At 35.7% G+C, this 21,924-nt stretch overlaps 1 protein-coding gene across 6 annotated transcripts in view; it reads right to left on the bottom strand.

Moving 5' to 3' along the window:
• The window catches only part of TANC2 (tetratricopeptide repeat, ankyrin repeat and coiled-coil containing 2), a 649,103-nt gene that overhangs the window by 178,978 nt on the left and 448,201 nt on the right, over positions 1 to 21,924 (bottom strand). For all 6 annotated transcript variants that reach the window (XM_074224430.1, XM_074224434.1, XM_074224431.1 and 3 more), the window contains one exon: positions 12,694 to 12,957. In XM_074224430.1, the coding sequence (XP_074080531.1) occupies positions 12,694 to 12,957 (264 nt within the window). The remainder of the gene's footprint in view (positions 1 to 12,693; positions 12,958 to 21,924) is intronic.

The raw sequence follows: 21,924 nt of genomic DNA, 5'->3' as shown, positions 1-21,924 counted from the left end.
ACAGTATCTAGCAAAGTACTTGGCACATAGGAGATGCTTAATAAAATTCTTGTTGAGTAGCTGACTGGCAGGCTTTGTGAATCTAAAATTTTCTATACTCCATAATGATTTGTGATTGGAAGCGGATTTTTTTAGAGGACACAAATACCCTTATAAAAAATTTCAGAAGCCCAATATTAATTTTTCCATATTTCACTCTGCTCCACAATTTGCCATCTTCATTCATTCCTCCTCACTCAGGAAATGCGCAATTGCAGTGAAGCATTCTGGAAGTTACAGGTGCATAAAATCTGAATTCAAAGGAAATCTAGCCATATCTTAGCCATAGCTAAGATAGAAAAATGGACATTAAAAAGTAGACAAATAATGTTTGATTTAGGCAACAAAATTTCAACTATCAAATATTTACTATGTATTTTGTTTGGTGCAAGAAATTTTATTCCCAAACTCTATTTTTTTTGGAATAGATATCATTGAATTAAATTAAATTATTTTGGTGTGGCTTGTTTTTCTTTGACTCTGGGAATATACTAACAAAAACAATTTCAAGCAAACTGGTCCCTGAACTGATTAATTAGGAGATTTGATGGTGTTCTTATTAGCATTGACCAAAAATCTTCTTTAGCTTAAATATAAAATCTTATGCCTTGGGCTAATTTTAATAATCCTTTTATAAGACAAATTGTTTCATTTTGTTAGTTTTATACATGAATTCTGATAAACCATAATCAGTACTATTATAATAGTTTCATTGGAAATGTACTTAAACATTATGGGTCTCTCAATGAGAAATACAAGAAAGCTAACCAATAGTTGAAATAAATAGGTGCAGAACTGTATACTGATTAAGGAAGCAAATCTTGCCTCTGGATGTTAGGAGAAACTAAAAGTTCAATTTTTTTTTCAGACTTCAATATTCATATTTTTTAAACATCTATCTGTTGGGATTCTATGTACATGCACTTACGTTCTTGGAGATTATTTCTGTAGTTTAATTTTTAATTACAAGACAAATTCTGTGCCATCACCTTAACCTCCCCACTCCTCAGTTACTACATAATGAGACAGAGATATAGTTTCACAACAATTTATTAGATGTGTGATGAATGACTCAGTTTTCTTTTTTATAAAACAGGAAAAGTATATTACCTATATTATTGATGAGATCAAATTATTGATTTTAATGCAAATGGTATTATATTCCTTGACAACAAGAAATTTGCATTTGGGGAGATGAAGTTCTGAGGGTTGGAAAGAGAATTCCTGAGTGTTACTACTATAAGATAGGGGTGTACAAGTTTCATTTGGGATTGAGAAGAGCTTCCAGGGCCAGTTTTTCTTGAGGATGTGAGTCAAGAGGTTGGAATAAGGGAAATGACTGTTTAAGAGACTGGAGAAGGGGTGTGTCTAAAATAGATTAATGCTTAGGTAACTGGTTCCTCCAGATATAAGATAAAGGATTTGACAAGCTTAGTCTTTTCTTCCTCTTCAACCAGAGGGCAGAAGTTAAATGCAAACCTTATCTCTGTTCTTTACAATTTCTTTCTTTTTGTCTAACTTATTACCATAGCTGATCTGAGATAAAGGAAAGATCCTAACAATTTTAAGGTGTGTGTCATAATTTGTGAAGGTGGAAGACTGAAAGGGGCAGGCAGTGACTGGCTTGCAATCATAATCATAGTATTCCAAATCCCTCATTTTATACACACTCACACACACACCTACACACACAGACACACACACACACACAGACACACACATATCTATAAATTTATATGTTTTCTCTCTCCATTTTATATATATATTTATATTTTTTCTCTCTCCACATATATATGTATATATATATATACACACACACATATAGATACATACATACAAACATACACATACATACACACACACACACACACACACACACACACTATATATGTATATAAAATGAAGGGCTTGGAATACTTGGCCTCTAAATTTTAAACTAACTTTTTTACTTGTCTGTGTCTATGTCTATGTAAATTGTTCCAAAGAAGTTGACTGAGAGAGGCTCAAATATTCAGAAGAAATTGACAGGTTAATGAAATGACAGTGCCTACAAAATCCTAGGGAATCAATAACAAAAATAGACAATAGCAACAGTAAAGTAGAAAATTACAAAGTAAGCCCACAAATTCAAGAGTATATCTATATATCAGTAACAAAATCCAGGAGGCAATAATAGAAAAGGAAGTTCCAATCAAAAAAACAACAAAATGCATAAAGCAACTATAAGTTAATGTATCAAAGCACATTCCATTGTTATTGATACATTAAAATCATCCCTTAAAAAATCCAGAACTTAAATAATTGGAGTGATATTCTAACTGACATCTGGGCCACTCTAACATAATAAAACTGACAATGCTACTAAATTTAATTCATAGATTTTAATGATAACGCTAATTGGACAACTAAGGAGATCTAGAGTTACATGAAACAAAAGTGCCAAGGGGGAAAATATCTAAAAGATCAAGGGAATAATAAAAAAAGGAGAAATGAAGGAACAATAATATTTTAAGGCTCCAAACTGTACTAAAGCATTAAATATTAAATCTATGTGATAATGGTTACAAATAACAAACTAGAAAATAGGTAATAAGAAATAAATGAAATCACTAATACAGGCAATCAAATATAAGTAATCTTATTTAGAAATTTAACTGTAAAAGGAAAAAAACTGTAGGAACATAGCTCAAGGGGATAGCAGAATCAAGTAAAAAAATTTTAAGCATAGGGGAAACCTAGGAATGACTGTAGATGGTAAGGTAAGAACTGAAGGAGAGAAAATTAGGAGATGGGTAAAGGAAAAGAGAGGGAATGATCCATGAAGAAAGATTCTGGGAGTATCAGTATTACAAATTTCAGAAATTGGTAACTTCAGTAAAGGAGAAGGATTATTCTACAGAGAATAGAGGGAAAGAGAGACTAGGGAATTATATAAGGGTTTGAGGTAAGGAGAAGGAGGAAGGAGAACTCAGAGATAATGTCCTTTATTTATGCCAGTAAATGATGTCTTTTGCTAAGAAGACTGATGGTATGGTGAATTAGAGGAGAAAAAGGATTTAGAATAGGTTCTGAAAAGTATGCTGGAGAATCAATCAGATGCAATCCTTTGCAGTTCCTCTTTGCAACATCTCTCAAATCCTTCTCTCTTCTAATACTTCTAATAATATAACCAGATATGAATCAAAAATATGCTGGAGAATCAATCAGACCTGCACTTAATCATTTGCAGTTCATCTTTGCAACATCTCTCAAATCCTTCTCTCTTCTAAAACTCTCTTCTAATACTTCTAATAATATAATCAGATATGAATAATATCTCACACCTTGTCTAGTGGATCTGCCTGCCTCAAGTCTCTCCCTACTATAAACCAATCTCCATTTGGCCACTAAAGTGGTCTTCCTTAAGTGCAGGTCTGATCATGTAAACTCACCTATTCAATAAACTTCAGAGCTCCCTCTTGCCTCCAAGATCAAATACAAAATGCTCTGTTTGGCATCCAAAGTCCTTCATAACCTGGTCATCTCCTATCTTTGTAGTATTCTTACCCCTTACTTCTCAACACATACACTTCAATCCAGTGACAATAGTTCCATAAACAAGGCACTTCTCCGTCTCTAGATCCCTGATATGCCCTTCCTCCTCCACTACCTACTGACTTCCTCAGTTTCCTCTAAATCTCACTAAAATCTCACTTACTACAGGAGACCTCCTCTTAATTCCAATGCCTTCTCTCAGTTAATTATCTCCTATTTATCCTGTAGAGAGCTTGCTTTGTATATTGTCTTCTCCATTTGATTGTAAGGTCCCTGAGGTCAGGGAATGTCCTTTGCTTTCTTTTGTGTGCCCCAGTATGATGCACAGTACTTGGCCCATAGTAGGTGCTTAATGATGAAGACCATGACATCAGAAGGAGACTGGAGGTGTTGTGCAAAATCTGAATCCAGATCTCCAGATAAGAATCAGGACACCTGGAAGTGAGGCAAACAGGGTTAAATAACTTGCCCAAGGTTACACAGCTAGTATCAAGTGTCTGAGGCTAAATTTGAACTCAGATCTTCTTGATTTCAGGATTGGTGATCTATCTACTGCACCATCTGGGAGATAACCTGCAAGTTAAGTCCAAACTCTAATCAGGATAAATTGGAAATAATTAGCAAAGGCATGACATTAAAATTAAGAAGGATCAGTGGATAGAGCACTGGTCCAGGAGTCAGAAGGTCCTGAGTTCAAATCTTACCTCAGATACTTATAATTAGCTGTGTGACCTTGGACAGTCGCTTAACCCCACTGCCTTAAATAAATTTTTAAAAAAAGAAAGTTCAAGGAAAGGATTCCTGTTGACTGTGGGATTTTAGTTGGGTCTGGAAGAAAGCTGGGGAAGCCAGGACCCAGAGAAAGAAAACCAGATAAGGGGACAGTCATTGAAAATGAAATCAGAAGATGGAGCATCTTGTTCTAGGGATAGCAGCAAGGAGGCCAGTGTTAGTCCATCACAAAATACATGGGAGGGTGGTTCTAAGATATAGAAAGCCTGGGAAGTTGGAAAGGACTTTGAATACCAAAAAGAGGATTTTGTATTTGAGCCTGGAGGGAAAAAGGAGCCTCTGAAATTCTCTGAATAATAGGGCAATACAATCTGACTACATTTACATATACTCTGTGGTCCTGCTAAACTGTTGCCCTCTCCTGAAATATACTCCATCATTTATAATTTATAGAAAATACTTATTAAATAAAACCTATTTTCATCCTCTCGTTTCTAGTGTCTTCCTTCCTGACAATTATTTCAAATTTACTCAGTTCTACTCAAATTGCTTCCCCCAATAGAGTGCAAGCTCTTAGAAGGTAGGATGTTCTGTTTTTGCTTTTGTATTTCCAATACCTAACACAGTGCCTGATCCTTAATAAATGATTATTAAATGAATGAAGGAATGAAATAATGAGATGAAGTGAAAAAAATTATACACACTTTCAAGATTCTTTTAGCTTGGTCATTTAGACATAAGTCAAGAATTTCAAATTCCTGGGAACCCAGAGCTAGAAGAGATCAGAGAGATTATTTCATATCATATTTTCATTTTTCAGATGAAGAAATGGAAGGTCAGTAGTTGAAGTGACTTGCCCAAGCATACAGAAAAATTATATATAGAATGAAGAATCAGACCTGGAAGACAGCTGAATCTAAGAAAGGTGCCAATTTTCATAGAAATACATTTAAAGAGAAGATAAATTTTTTTCTCTGTCCAATTAGGGGGAAATTTTCTTTTTTTTGAGACCTAAAGACAGCCTTGTTAGTCACAGGAAGACTGGTCATTAAGAGGTGAGGAGAAAGAAATTTTATATATATATATATATATATATACACACACACACATATATATGTGTATACACACACACACACACACACACACACACACACACACACACACACACATATATGCTATAGCAGTGATTTCTAACCAAAAAATCCCTACGAAGCAAAGAACAAACATGGAAACAGCTCACTATTCTAGTGTGGCTGTGACTATGGTTACAACTAATGTTATTGCCAAGTAGGATTCAAACAGTTCCCAACTGCCTGCCTCTTTCTGAATTTGTCTGTTCCTGGCTTTAGCTGATTGTTAAGCTATAGTCCACATTAATTTTCTCATTAATAACGCACTGTTTCATTCTGGGCGTCAACTAGCTTGAGATCTGTACAAATGGGAGTGAGGGGTAGGTTCTTCTTTCTCAGAATGCTTATAGGACTGTAGTAGGTAATGTAGAAGATAAGGGCTCTGTAGAGATTCTAAGTTATGGATGGGGGCAATATACAAGTAAGGCTGTTTTTCAAATCTCTGCTGTAGTTTCTCAAAGTCCATCTGGCACAGATCACAGAGCATTGGAGGCAATGTTAACTTTGTTCTCACCTGCCTTCTTCTTGCTCTAGGTATGTGGCCTTTGCTCTTACTTCTGGAACTCAGCACAACTGGGCTGGCTGGTACCAGAAACAGGGAAAGAAAAAAAATCCTTATTTGCTCCATATTCTCAGCACTATACTTTTGTCTTGATTATGCATTTCAATGGTTTACCTTTCTTCCACCAGCATATCTCCTGGTCAGTTTAACTGGGTAGAAGGGAGGAGAGGAGGAAGAGAATTCTTTCTCTATTCCATGACTCTATGGCATACCAATAAAAGGCTGATTTTGGAGTGGAAAAATAGGAAATAATATTTTAGAGCACCTTAAATAGTTTTTGTCTCACCAGATCCAGGGTTGGGGAATGTAGGAAAAGGAGGAGCTTTATACTTGTAGAGAAATGCTAGTTTGAAATCAATCCTGTGCCAGTTTCTGCAGAGCAGCAAGCATGGTGAGAATAAAGAGAAGTGAGGAAAAAGTCTAATTTGATAAATTAAATGCATTCTATGCAACTCCTTACAAGCCATGGAGTTGGCTTCTTGGTCAGGGTGAGATAATGAACCTTTACAGACAGCATCTGGTTAAGCTGCATAGAACACTGTATAATCCCTTTAGAAAGCCAAAAAGTAGGCAAGAGGAAAACAGCACAAGACATTAGGAGATATCTCCACAATCACAATGCAATTTCCTCAACTAAAGAATCTGAAACTCCTGACTAATGCCTCATCTACTAACTGCACTGTATCTACACCATGCCAAGATGACAATCTTAACTAAGTGCACAATTATAAAAGCTAACAATGTGAAGAATAACAACTGAAGAAGAAATCTTAGTTCTGTTCCCTTCTTTTAATTTCTAGCTAGTCAATTGATTGTTATGGCTTCCAAGACAGCTAGGAATCATTGTCTTTCCCAACTGTACCAAAGAATTACTTATTCACTTTTTATTCTCTATGAAGAGTTCTCATTAACTGACTGTCACCTAGGTTTCTCAAGAGTTCATATGAAATCTTGTACAGATCTTTTTCCACAACTGGCTTTGCATAAAAGCTTGAAACAATTTTTCTTTATAGGTTTCCACATGAGATTTACAATCTCATCATTTAGTTGAGGTGTACGTCAAGTCAAAGGGATTGAGGGGCCAAGTAAGGGTTTAAGAAAAAAGTTCAAGATTTCCATTTTTAAAAAACAGCTGTATTTCTAATTGAGTGAAAGGTCTGACAAGCCTAAACATGATAAAACAAGATAAGCATTTTTTCTTATGTTACTAAATACTATTCAATAATGACAAATGGAGCCTGTAATTTCCAAAAACTATAGAACTCTGTGGATTCTAATTGCTACAGAAAGTTGAAGTCGCAGGGAGTAAAAGAAAAAATACTGGATTCCTGAGTCATGCAGATCTATATTCAAATACTGTCTCTGCCACTTAGCAGTCGGATTACTCAGGACAAATCACAATTCTCTATACTTGTTTCCTCATTTATAAAATAGGATAGTAATGAGGACCATTTCAGAGGACTGCTGTGAGGATCAAATGAAATAATTTACATAAAGGAATTTGCCAGCCTGAAAGTGCTATTTACATGTAAGTTTTCATCATATTTATTTTAATTAAAACAGATCTGTGATTTAATTGATTTGAATTTGTTCCAGTGATACAGATTTCAATCTAGATATGCTTAACCATCTTATGCCACATTTATCCATGTACTCACTCCCTGAAGTCCTCTACAAGGGATCCTTCCAAGATGCTGGAGGTATTTCTTGTTTTTTCATGATATTGCAAGATTATCAAATAGAGCATTCTAGTTTTCTATTTGATATCTCTCATTCTTCTTGTGAATTCTTGCCATTATCTTCTTCTGATCCTAAAATTACTAGATGATATCTTTTTTCTCCTATGCTTCTCTATAGTTTCTTTTTGAGGGAGTATATATTATAGCTTTCCCCACATCCAACATTGCTTAATTTGTATTATTTTAGTCTTGGAAGGCAAAAAAATTCCATATTTTCCTGTCATCTGGCAATTCCAATAGATTGTTGGTAATAAAATGATACACCTCTAATTTCATGGGAAGTTTGTAGTTAGGAAAGGAGTTCTGAAATTTTCTCAAAGCAATTAAGCCCAGTTTCTCCACTTCCTATTCAACTCAGGGCAATTTCTTGAGAGGTTAGGATGGAGAGGTTTGACTTTGGCAAGAAGTTACACCCTTTTATGTAAGATAGGGATGAAAAGAAATGAAAAGGAGGATATCTGAGTGATAGGAAATGAAGAAGGGAGAAGAGGGAGTTCTTGGTGAATGGTCTCAATTTTTTTCAATGAAATATGATACAAAGTTATTAGTTGGGAGTGGGGGATGGGAAAGAAAAGTCTCTGTGCTAAATGGGATAGTGAATTGATAAAAGGAGGCATGAAAGGATTACCTTATTTTTTTGGGTAATCAACAAATAAGCATGATGAAATCTTATATCCTCTTTCTCTTTCAGTTAATTGTGAAATGTCAAAAGATCACCATTTTATATTAATAACCAAATCCAGCAAATAACTACCCTCTGTCCATCACACTAGGTAAAAAATAATCCACTCACCTGACTTACATGTCAAAAACAAAAAAGCAGTGAAGCAATTTTCTATTTACTGTGTGCTAACTAGATTATTTTAAAGAGAGATGCTGTGGTGGGAGAAAAGGAGGCATAAATTACCTCAGAGTTATAAGTGATTGTACCTCTTTGAGGTCCAATGGGAGTCTACAAATTTCTTTATCTGTCAAAAAGCTGTCATGGTCTCACATCTCCTTTTCCCTGAGGTTGGGTCAGTTGTGGTCTAACTCTGAGAGTTTAAGATGGAACTAAAGAGGGTTCAGGAGGTCAGGCTTACTCCAGAGTAACCTCGAATTTCAAACTTTTCATTTCTAGAATAGATCTGGGTGTTTGAATTAATACTTGAGAAGGTTCAGCAGTAGAGAAAAGTGCCAGGGCAAAGGAGAGAGCCTGGCTCTAATGACCTCACATTCTAATTTCTTATATGTGGATTCAAGTTGTCATTTTTGGCTACGTTTGAAACATGTCCCTGGACCACTCTCCCTTGCTATAATGCCTCTGATTTCCTGACCTCAAATAGAAGAAAAAAGCCATGATTAGATAGACCAAAATGATCCTTACTCCAGCTCACTTTTCATGCTAGCAACTATGTTGGTAATTGTTTATTAATATATCAAATTCAGTAGCCTGAGGGTGGTACAGAAGGGAAGAAGAATCAGCCAAGTGGTTCAAGTACAGCAAAAGTCTAGGTACAGGGGAAAATATAATGAAAAGAAAAAAGGGAGAATAAAAAGATTGGAACTTAAGAATTGGTCATGAGGGGCAGCTGGTGGTGCAGTGGATACAGCATCAGGCCTGAAGTTGGGAGGATCTGAGTTCCAATCTGGTCTCATCATGCACTTAATATTTCCTTAGCTGTGTGACCTTGGACAAGTCACTTAGTCCCAATGCCTTGCAAAAATAAAAAAAAAGTTGGTTGTGAAGCAAGTTGGGGGGAGGGGTGCTTATTAAAACGAATGAACAGCTGAATTAAACAGCTCAGTTGTCTTAGAGATGCTTTATTATGATCCACCTAGAAACTTTGGAGGTCCAATGGTCTCACATATATATTTTTAAAAAATTGTTCCCCTTCCAAAGTTAAGTTTTAGTTGAATGATGTTTTATTGTATGAAAGGACATAATAGTTATTTGTGTTCAATTTTTTAAAGAAAGGTCATTTTTAAGATAACAACATTGTTGAATGGTCAATAATTTGACAGTTTTAGTTCTCTGTGAAATAATGTTTCAGGTATAATTTTCTGTTATATTAATATCCTACAATCATCTGAATGATTTTGAATATAAATTTGGGCAAGCAATAACAAAAACCTCTTGTTTTAAAAATAAAAAGTTGCTTAATAGGGAATGTAAAACCTCTCTTTATAGTCATCTCTGATAGTTATTTAAATGAGGTACAAAACAGGGAGCCAAGCTCACCCAAAGGGGTTGACTTGTGCCACAGAAGATATCCTGCATAAAGGTCAAACAGATGAGATACTCTCCATAGATGATGAAGTTCTCAATGAGTTTCAGAGACATCCAAAAGAGTTCAACCTAGTGACCCAAATAGAAAAAAAAATCAAGTGCACAAAGAATATATGATGCTTATATTATGCCATCACATGAAATTCGTGGGAAATCATCAAAGCTATTAAATCATTACATGTATCTTAGACAAACAATGGAGATGGATAAGGAACTTGGCCTAGGTTTGAAGAGGCACAGAACTGCTTGTGTCGAATTTGAAAAATTATGCAACACTTTCAGGGAAGCCAAGGTGCTTGCACAACAAAAACTCATGTTTTTAATTTCAATATACTCTTGGTGATATGACAGGGCTGTGGATCATAAAATAGCACAATTACAAAAGATTCAAAATTATAGATGACCCAAAATGCAATGGAAAGTCATATGTTGGGTCTAGATAAGTTACTGTGTCTTTAGGTGGTGACTAGCTCATAAGGGATATCCTCATGATATCCTTAATGACAGACACCATAATTAAGTGGAAAGGATGTTAGATCAAAGTTAAAAGACTTAGATTTAAACCCAGATCCTCTATTTACTACCTAAATAATTTTAGAAAAATCACTTGATTCTTCTGGATCTTAGTTTTCGTATCTGAAAAGGGAGGATTTGGACTATTTTAATTTTAAATTTGCTTCCAGTTCTAAGTGTGTGAGCCTAATAACTCTTGGCAACTCAATCCTTGTATCAAAGCCTTGCTTTTTTCCCATATTATACTTATTGTTATCTAAAACAGCATAATCTTGTTTCTTGTTAATTTCATAGCAGTTTAGCTAGAAAGGAAATTAATCCACCTTTAAGATTCAGACTGGTTACCTATTACTTCCAGGTTAGTTGACAGAAGATATATATATATATATATATATATATATATATATATATATATATACATACACACACACACATATATATATATATTCATCTTCCAAGAGGATGTTATAGATTGTAATATTTCAGATTTCCTGCAAGGAATGTTTTCTCTTCTTCTCCTCCTTCTCCTACCCCAGCCCTTATTTTCCTTTAAAGCACAAGTGCCATTTCATACAAGACAACTGATCTCCTCAAAGTTACACTGCATTTACTTTGTATGTAATTTTATATAATTATGTGTATATGTTATTTCCCTTCAGCTCTTTGAGGATAGGGATTAATTTATTTTGTCTTTGTATCTGCAGAATTTAGCACTAGACTGGCACAAAGTACTTGCTCAATAATTGCTTGCTGAACTGAATTCCACTAATTGGCTACTATTGCTGATGATTTAGAGTTACTAAAGAAAGACCTTGCTGTCTCAATGTAAAGTGGGTAGCCACTCTGCAACAACTGAATTTCCAATTTGTTTCCATCAGTATTAATGAGGACAGTGTTATGATGGGTCTAAGAGGTTGTAATAGAAAGAGATGATGTGGAAAGGTTGGGAAAGTGAAACAATGATAAAAACAGTAGCAATTTAGCCATCAGAAAATCAGTTACAATTAGTTTAGAAATAAAAGCTATTGATAAGTGTAAAAGTATTTTTTCTTATTCTCTCATTTTCTTTGATCAGTGAGGAAAACTTACCCAGGCATTTCCTTGCTTAATGTGAGAGAAAAATCTGATTATGGCTTTGTAGGCTACATTTCCATTATGTATTTTAAAAACATCAGCATGCCCAAATACTCTTGGTATCAATCCTGATAGCAAATCTGTTTTTGTGCAGAAGGATAATGATACTAACCACTTAACTTTCTTAACCATTCTTCCACAACAGAGATTGGCAGTGGCATTTGTTTGGCATTTCAGAAATGGAGGTACCTTCAATTAATCCCTTTTACTTAGAAAGAAAGGGCATTCTGAAATCAAGCTTCTGGGATGCTAGAGCTTCTTGCATCTCCAACTGCCAGCTGGATTAAATTGCATGTCCTGTAGACACAAGCTCAGGATATCCAAAACTGACCTCACTATCTTTCACCACAAATGCTTTTCCCTTATGAACTTCCCTATTATGTTGAAGGTACCACCATCCTCTCAGTCACCCAGCCCTGATTCATATATATCATCATATTCTCTCAACCCTCTAAATCCAATCAGTTGTCAAATTTTGCTAATGCTAATTTTATGGTATCTCTCTTACATATCCCCTTTTCCCTTCTGAAACTGTCACCATCGTGATAAAATCTCATCATTCATGTCTGGCCTATTTCAATACATTTTTGGTTAGTTAATTTGTCTCGTCTCTTCCCACTCCAGTCCATCCTCCACAACTATTAAATTAACATTACCAAAATGCAGAACTGATCATTTCATCCTCTTTTTCAATAAACAAGTGGTTATTTATTATCACTAGAAACAAATATAAAATCATCTTTATGACAGTTAAAACCTTCTATAACTGGTCTCCAGGTTTGGATCTAGATAGGCATTGTTTATGATATTACTTTATTCATTGTTTTTATAGACAAAGGTAAATCATCACCTTAGGAAGATGCCACTTCCCAAAATAAACACAAAATATATATGCAAATGTACTTATGTGCATACAAATATATACATACATATATGCATTCATATCCAAACTCCCCAAATAGATGGAAAATATAAATACAGATGTTACAGAATTTAAGTTGAATCCAGTCAATAAAAATAACTAGATTAAAAAAATCCTACCTGCTACTGAATTTGGCCGTGGCATCAGGTAAAGTGGAATAGACTGTACTGATTGTGACAGAACTGTGTCCAGATTCCTTTCTGGGATCTTGTTAAGACTATAGGTAGAGGCTGTCATGTTTTCATCTACTCGATATAAACACGAATCCATGCTGGATTTTTGAGACTGCCAAGGTTTCAGGTTTCCTCCAGATCCTAGTTCTTTACTGCTTTCCCCACCATACTTTGTCCGTTCCACATTTTCAGAATAGCTTGTCAAAGTAGCTGGAATAAAACAAATAGGAAAAAAAAGTGAATAAGAGAAAAAAATCAATTAAAGGATCTTTTATATAAACTTGTTAAAAATCATGATTTGTGAAGGTCTCTTAACAATTATTATTGATATTCATTTCAAATCTAAGCTTAGAACAATGAGATTAAAGTTATGGTAACCAACAATTATAAATCAAGCTAATAAGAAATTATTAAGTTTTACTATGCGAATGGAGTTATAAAGAAAAAAACACCCAGTCCTTCCTCTCAAAGAGCTCAAAGTCTAATGGGGAGTCAGTTTGCAGATATTTATGTATACACATATATAGGATAAGTTAAAGATAATTAACTGAAGGAAGCTACTGGCATTCATGAAACGCCACTGGAGTTAAGTGAATAGAAGGTAGACGTGGTCAAACTAAGGAAGATTAATTTGATAGTCAATTGGAGGATGGACTGGGGTGGGAACAGACATTAAGTAGGGAGACTAGTCAAAAAAGCTAATGCACAAGTGTGAGTATGAAGGCTGGTGGCAGAAAGGGAATCTACCAGACCTACTGCAAAGACAGAACTGACAAGACTTAGCTATTGATTACATATGGAGGCTGAGAGAAAGTGGATCATACCTAGGTTTTGGGACTGGTTGACTGGGAGGATGATGGTGCTCTTGACAATAATAGGGAGATTAGGAAGAGGGGAAGTTTGGGAAGAGAAAGGTAATGAATTCAATTTTTGTTATGTTGAGCTTAAGATGCCTGAGGGATAAAATGTCCAATAATTAGCTAGAGTTGCTAATTTATTTTTTTTTATTTTATTTAAATATTTTACTTGTTTTTCCAACTACATGCAAGGGTAGTTTTAATTTATTTATTTGTTCATTCATCCATTTATTTATTCTTATTTTGTACAAATTTTTTTATACATTACTAAAATATTCTTGTTTAAGAGTAAACATAATACCCCCTCCCCCCAAGAAAATATAGACCCACATAAGCGATAAAGTAAAGGGGAGAGAAAAAAATTAAAATCAAATAATAATAATAATAATAATAATAATAGTAGTAGTAGTAGTAGTAGTAGTAGTAGTAGTAGTAGTAGTGGTAGTAGTAGTAGTAGTAGGTATGGCCAGGTGGCGCAGTGGATGAAGCACTGGCCCTGGAGCCAGGAGCACAAGAGCCCAAATCTGGCCCCAGACACCCAACTGTGTGATCCCATGCAAGCCACCCCAATCCCATTGCCCTGCACCCCCCCCCACAAAAAGACCCAAAATAAAATAAAATAGTGATAATAATAGTAGGGGAGGCTGGGTGGCAGATAGATCACTGGCCCTTGAGCCAGGAGCACCCAGGTCCAATTCTGGCCACAGACACCCAACAATCACCCAGCTGTGTGGCCTCAGGCAGGTCATCCATTCCCATTTGCCCTGCAACACCACCCAGAAAATAATAATAATAAAAAGTGTGCTTTAGTCTGTGTTCCAACACCACCAGCTCTGTAGTGGGTGGATAGCATTCTTTAGGATAAGTCCATCACAAAAGTTACTTCCTTATTTTTCCACTGTTGCCATTGCTGATCATAACTCCCTCCATTCATACTTCTCTACTACCATGAACTTTATTTTCCCTCTCCTTTCACTCTGTCTCTGCTGTAGGGTAGTTGAGTGGCACAGCAGACAGATCCCCGGTACTGGGGCCAAGAGGTCCCGAACCCACATACCACCCCTTACCCAGCATCCACCTGGCCCTATGGTCCTGGAAAGGCCATCCAATCCCAGCCCCTTGCAAAAAGTAAAAAAGAAAATGTGTTATATCTAACCATTCTCCCCCCATGGTCCATCCTCTCCTCCATCACTCACATTCCCCCTTTCTCCCTGTCCCCCTTCTTTCCTTCTTACTACAGATGTCTGTACCCCATTGAGTATATATGCTGTTTCCTCTCCTAGCTACCTCTGATGACAGCAAAGATTCCCTCATTCCCCCCTTGCCTTCCCCCCTTCCGTATCATTGCAATAGCACATTGTAATAAAGAAAAACCTTATTATATGAAATATCTTAGCCTATTCCTCCTCTCCTTTTTCTTTCTCCCATTACATTTCCCATTATACCAATGTATCTTCAAATTCAGTTTTCTCCTGTGCTTCATCTATAAAAGCTCCTTCTACCTGCTCTATTAAATGAGAAGGTTCATATGAGTATTATCAGTATCATTTTTCTATACAGGAATACATGCAGTTCATCATCATTAAGTCCCTCATATTTTCCCCTTCTCCTCCAATCTCTATGCTTCACCTCTGAGTCCTGTATTTGAAGATCAAACCTTCTGTTCAGCTCTGGCCATTCCAACAGGAACATTTGAAATTCCCCTGGTTCATTGAAAGTCCATCTTTTTCTCTGGAAGACATTCAGTTTTGCTGGGTAGTTGATTCTCAGTTGCATTCTAAGCTCTTTTGCTTTCTGGTATATTATATTCCAAGCCCTACGAGCTTTTAATGTAGTTGCTGCTAAGTCCTGTGTGATCCTGACTGCAGCGCCATGGTATTTGAATTGTGTCCTTCTGGCTGCTTGTAATATTTTCTCTTTGACTTGGGAGTTCTGGAACTTGGCTATAATATTCCTGGGTTTTTTTTTTTGGATCTCTTTCTTGGGGAGATCAGTGGATTCTCTCCATTTCTATTTTGCCCTCTGCTTCTAGGATATCAGGGCAATTTTCTTGTAATAATTCTTTGAAAATGATGTCAAGTCTCTTTTCCTGGTTATGATTTTCAGGTATTCCAATAATTTTTAAATTATCTTTCCTAAATCTGTTTTCCATATAAGTTGTTTTTTCAATCAGATATTTTACATTTTCTTCTCATTTTTCATTCTTTTGGTTTTGAAATATTGAGTCCTGATTTCTCGTAAAATCAGCAATCTCCCTGAGTTCTGTTCTTTGTCTGAAGGATTTGTTTTCCTCAGAGAGCTTTCTTATCTCTTCCATCTGGCCAATTCTGCTTTTTAAAGCATTCTTCTCAATAACTTTTTGAACTGTTTTATCCATTTGACCTATGCTGGTTTTTAACATGTTATTTTCTTCAGCATTGTTTTGGATCTCCTTGAGTAAGTGGCTGACTTCTTTTTCATGTTTTTCCTGCATCTCTCTCATTTCTTTTCCCAATTTTTCCTCTATCTCCCTTACTTGATTTTCAAAGTCTTTTTAAAGCTCTGTCATGGCCTGAGCCCAATTTCCGTTTTTCTTGGAGTCTTTAAATGCAGGAGCTTGTGCCTACTCATCTTCAGATTGAATGTTTTGATCCTTTTTGGGCTCACAGGCAAAATATTTCTCAATGGTGTTCCTCTTTTTTCCCTGCTTACTCATTTTCCCAGCCTGAGCCTGGTTTTGGGGTGTTTCCTGAGCTTTTGGGACACCCCACAATGATCTAAGTGTGTGAGGCTCTGTCTTTCCTCCTGGTCTGTGAATGACCATAAGTGCACCCCTCTGCCACAGAGCTGAGGTGGGGGGGGGGGGCTGCTGTTCTATGGGAGGGCCTAGACTGCGATCAGGATCTGAATGTGGTCAGAGACCCAGAGTCCTGTTCCACGGACAAAGGACAGAGCTAGGCAGTCTCTCTTCACTCCCCTCCCTAAGTTCAGCGGGCATGGGGGCTCCTGTTTACCAGCTCTGCCTGCTTCTGGTTCCCAGATGTGATCTGGGCTGCTGCAGTCACACTGCTTGCTGTGTGCCCTGAGGACTGGGCTTTATGTGTTCGCTCTGGCAGAGGTCCCCCTCTGTTCCCCCAAGTTGTGCCTGGTGCTCCCAGGACTGTAAGTCAGGAAACTGCCCCCACCCGTGGCACCCAGAGCCCTGGGGCTGCCTCTGGGTGGCTGAAGTTACTTTGCCCTGGTGGGCCACCCCTCTGACCCTGTGGAGCCAAGCCTTTATGCTGTTTTCCAGGTTACCTTGGGTTGGAGAATTGCCTCACTAGATCCCTCTGTGGGTTCTGTCTCTTGAAAATGTAGAATTCTTAGTTTATAAGTTTTGCTCCAGAGCAATTAAGAGAAGGTCTTCTCCTGTCACCATCTTGGATCCACACCCCCACCTAGAGTTGGTAATTTAGCCAAACTAAAAAAAAAAAAATTCTGAGAAACAGAAGTGTTTAAGTTCTAAAATGCTGTGGTTGAATAAATATATTTAAAAAAACCTATCATGCTGCAAAATTTATAGTATTACCAGAATCCTATAATTGGACTTGTATATATGGTCTTATGAGTTAGTAATCTTGGGTTTAAGTTTTAAATTAGTTGCTTCCTCCTTTTGACACTGGGAAAGTAGCTTAACCTTTGAAAGAGCTGATTTAAAGTAAGTTTTCTGAAATGAATATTCTCATTTCTAAATAGTAATGACAATATTTATAGTACATACCTTGCAAGATGGCTGTGAAGAGGCCATTTTATAATCTTACACCTATATGTGTATTGTTATCCTCATTGTTATTTCAGTCTCATCATTTTTGGTGAAAAACAGCTAGAAAAGGTCTGAGGACACTTTGTTAACCTGCTATAATTCTTTTATGGTTAATGTTTTGTGAACTTGTATGCAGATAGATAAAATATTTATCTAAAATTATTGACATATAAGCATTACTTTTTGGAATCATTTAAAACATATTTAGAACGTTTTATTGATAGATGAAAATAAAGATAACATACTTTATTTCAATGTGATTTACTTTTCCTAATTTTCCATATTTTTGAAAGTTTCTAATCTCATGTAGTTTGTATTTTATGAAAATTCAGCACAGTAACACATCAATTAAAAATACTGTTCTTGAATTTTAATGAATCAATATTATACTCAAAAAACCATAGGCAACAAATAGTTTTCTGCAATGATACTCTGGTTCCAAAGAAGTCTGTTGACTTCTCAAGTCTATTATGTAGCTTGTGTTTGTAGTATAAAGTTTTGTTATCTATGAGTTTTTCAAAAGGGCACTAATTAGTACAGTACTCTGTAGTTACTTGATCATATATTTTTGAGTATCCAGTAGGTGTCCCCCCCCCCAACTGAAGTGATTTATGCAGTTTTCACTGCTTTATTTTATAACCTACTCTGATTAATAACTTTGGGCTTCTTGTGAACAAGCTTTTTTGTAATTTCTGGTGACAGAGACCTGATTCTGAATTAACATAAGCTTCTCTGTTTCTATAAGCAAATTTCCAAAGTGTAGCCAACTTTTCAATGCTTCTTTGTTGACATATTTTTGGCTGATTATCTGGAGATCTCTCCCATGGAGGGTCTTTTAATTTCCCTCTTGGATCTTAGCCATTTTATAGTTTCCAGAGATAAAGCTACTGTGAGTTATATTTGACAAATCCTGTTATTAAAACTTTACTATTTGCTCCAAAAGTATTTCAGTGTTTTAAACCTATTTGTCATGTGCTCTAAAGTCTGTTAATCTTTTCCCTTTTTGTCAAGGGATAGTTAATCTTTTTCTAGATGCCTCAGGGGTGATGAGCCCCATACTTCATTAACATCATTCAAGTTTCTGATCAGAGATACATTGTGATCCATTTACCTCTTCAAAAGCACACACTGACTGTTATTGTGGTGATATTAGGAACTTTAAGTGTTTTTCCTTTTAAGCTTTTACTCTAGGATGACAGTCTTAATACCTGCAACCTCAGCTTTTTCCTTGATAGTATTTTGCTTAATCTATATTGCTTAGTTTTAGGTATCACCTTCATTTATCATTTCGATTTGATTACCACATTTAAACTCAAATCCTTCAACATCTTCAGTAGTGTACAAACTATTATATTTATCATTTGAAAGTGACATTTTCATATAGCTGGGGAAAGTTTCCATGATATGTAGCAGCAGTTTAATTTGTCTTTTCAGTAGAATCATAGATAACTTGATGACATTCACCAAAGTGATATTTTGGTATAATTTTTTTGAATTGAAATCCATATCCTTGGTTCAATTTAGGAGAACTGAAAATAAGTTTAAGCTAGACAGAACTATAGAATTAAACTACCTCCCTGGAAAACACAACATTTTAGGCCAATTGCTTTGGACATTATTAAGCCCTTAATAAATACTTGCTGATTAATTATTGTGTTGGCATTTTAAACAAAGAATGGTTTATAAAATATGTCTAAGAAACATCTATTATTACCACTATATTTGAATTTATTTTTATGTTTACAGCATATAGCTAAATCATAAGTGAGGAATGGAGGCAAAAACATTGTTATAATCAATGAAGGCAGTTTAAATATTATGGCACAATTTGATTGCTTGTTCAATAACCACAAAATCAATAATGAATTGCTTTTTTATACCTCTGAGAATTTCTGGCATACCTTTTTTTGTTCCTCTTTTTACTGTTAATGCTCATAGAGAGTTTTGAGCCATACAAGCTGTGAATGCTTAGAATGAAATACAGAAATATGTAATTGGCCTATATTTGGAGGGTTACTGCTATTTTTCATCTTTTGCTAATAATTATGTGATGCTGTCTGTTAAGAGATGAGATCAAGTTTATATCTCAGCATAGTAAATTGCTTTGTAGCCATTTATAATTCATTGTGAAGTAATTGAGGCTTTATTTGGCTATTATTTTCCATTCTTACAGAGAAGCTACTTTCAGTCAACTTCTTTCACATAAATGTCTTTTTGTTCACTATATCATTTTTCAAAAAAGGAACTGTATGTTAAGTGTACCAAGAGCTTCTGATATATTTTTTTGTGTTCTGAATTATATATCTTTCTCAGTACCTTTAATCAAGCAATCAAATTTTCTATAGAATATGCTGTCTGGATATTGATTTAATGTTTCAAAGTCTTTTTGCAGATCTTTAATAGCTTTCTCAAGTCTCTTTGGCCATGATGGCATTTGATAACTGTCTCTTTCATTATTAGGCAGTGCTTCCTGAAACTTATCAATAATTAAGTGTTGCTTCAGCTTTTCCTTCTTCAGATTAAATTAATTCTATTTCCCTAATTTCTGTTCTTATTTCATAATCAGAATTTAAGAATGAATGTATTCCTTATGGTCTTCCTGAGCTATACAATACATTGTTGTATAATGCAGAGCTGAGGATATCATTGTCAAAAAAAAACCCAGTATGAAATCCTTGCCTATAAGATTTATTATGCTATGGAACTAGTACATAATAAAAACACTACTTCTCTATGTTAGTGGTCAGTGTGATCTGCATTGACATTTTTATGGCAGGTGAGGTATTGTTATGGGTGTATGTATGCTGGTTTATGTATATGCATGCTTACATCACTTGTACTTTTTTTGAATGGTTCCAGATTCATCAGGTCACTAGGCTGCTTTATCTATGCCTTATGCTAGATGCACAGGAATAGTTACATCAAATAGTGCCTTCACTTTTGCACTATAAATATTTCAAGATTCTTGCTAGGACTACACAGTGACATAGAGGCCTCAACAGAGTCTCTATTATACATCACCTTGTTTGGCATCCCTGACTTTTTGCAACTCTCATTCCTCACCCTTACCAAGGATTATAAGTTGGATTTGAGAGGCTTCTTTTTGCCTTTTCAAATTAATTTTTTTTCACTTAACAAACATCCTCTCTCTCTCTCTTTCTCTCTTCCCACACCCCTACCACCTAGAACCCCAATCTGGGGGGAAAAACTAAACTCTCTATATCAAATCCTCAGAGTCAAGCAAAACAAATCCTTACACTGACCATGTCTAAAAAATGCATTTCTCACTCTGTATATCTTGTCAGTAGGATGGCAGCCCTGGAATCAGGTCTGAACATTGGCATTAATTCACTTTTTTTTTTTAGGTTTCTTTTTTGTAAGGCAAACGGGGTTAAGTGGCTTGCCTAAGGCCAGACAGTTAGGTAATTATTAAGTGTCTGAGACCAGATTTGAACCCAGGTACTCCTGACTCCAGGGCCGGTGCTTTATCCGCTATGCCACCTAGCTGCCCTGTCACATTAATTCACTCTTAGGCCTTTCAAAATTGTTCATCATTATGCTGAGGCTTTAATATAAATTATAATCATGGCTCCACTCACTTTGCATAAATTCACACACATAGAGACAGACACATACACACACACAACATTTTAAAGTATATATCTATATACAAACATACACACAAAACACTCTATATACAGTTTTCTGGCTGAGTGGTTTTGTGACAACACCCTTAAGAGGTAAGTAAGTGCATACTGTTTTCTCCATTTTATTGATGAGGAAATAGAAATCAGATTAGTAAAATGCCTTATTCACCAAGGTAGAAACTGTCAAAGCCAGACTTCAAGTCTAAGTCTTTATTTTTCCTTCTCCATCATACCACTTTTCCACTAAATTCAAAATTTTCACCTCACTAAAGAATTGATATAGCCCTCTAGAATCTTTAGGAGCATAAATGCAATCATGGGTAGTTAGATAGGCCTAGTAGATAGAGCACTAAGGCTAGTCAGGAAGACATCTTCCTGAGTTCAAATCTGACTCTAGACACATACTAGCTGTGTGATCCTGGATAAGTCACTAAATCCTGTTTGCGTTAGTTTCCTCATCTGTAAAATGAGCTGGAGAAGGAAAGGGCAAATTACTCCAGTATCTTTGCCAAAGAAAAACTCAAATGGGGTCATGAAGAACTGGCCATTACTTTAAAAAATGACAGAACAACAACAAAAGAGTTTTAAGGCAAGATACTATTTTCTTCCATGCTCCTTCCATGCCTGTAAGGATAGTTTGTGGCACTTTCCAAAATTGCTGAGATTCTGCAACAAAACTAAATAATGTCAGTTATATGTTGTAAATAATCGATATTTTCAAAGAAATTTGCTGATATTAAGAATTCCTCTCTGTTTTATGTTAATACAATTCTTGAAAATCCTGCTTGAAAGGTAATGAATGCTTTGAATAACTTTTAAATCCATGCTTGGAATTTTATTGTGAGAACTTTGTATCTGAGCTTATTTTCTTATCTTAACTATTTAGTAAAGT

The sequence above is a fragment of the Macrotis lagotis genome, chromosome 2 (assembly GCF_037893015.1).
Source record: "Macrotis lagotis isolate mMagLag1 chromosome 2, bilby.v1.9.chrom.fasta, whole genome shotgun sequence".
Taxonomy (NCBI): domain Eukaryota; kingdom Metazoa; phylum Chordata; class Mammalia; order Peramelemorphia; family Peramelidae; genus Macrotis; species Macrotis lagotis.
The sequence above is the reverse complement of the archived record's forward strand: the minus strand, read 5'-3'. Positions and strand labels throughout refer to the sequence as shown.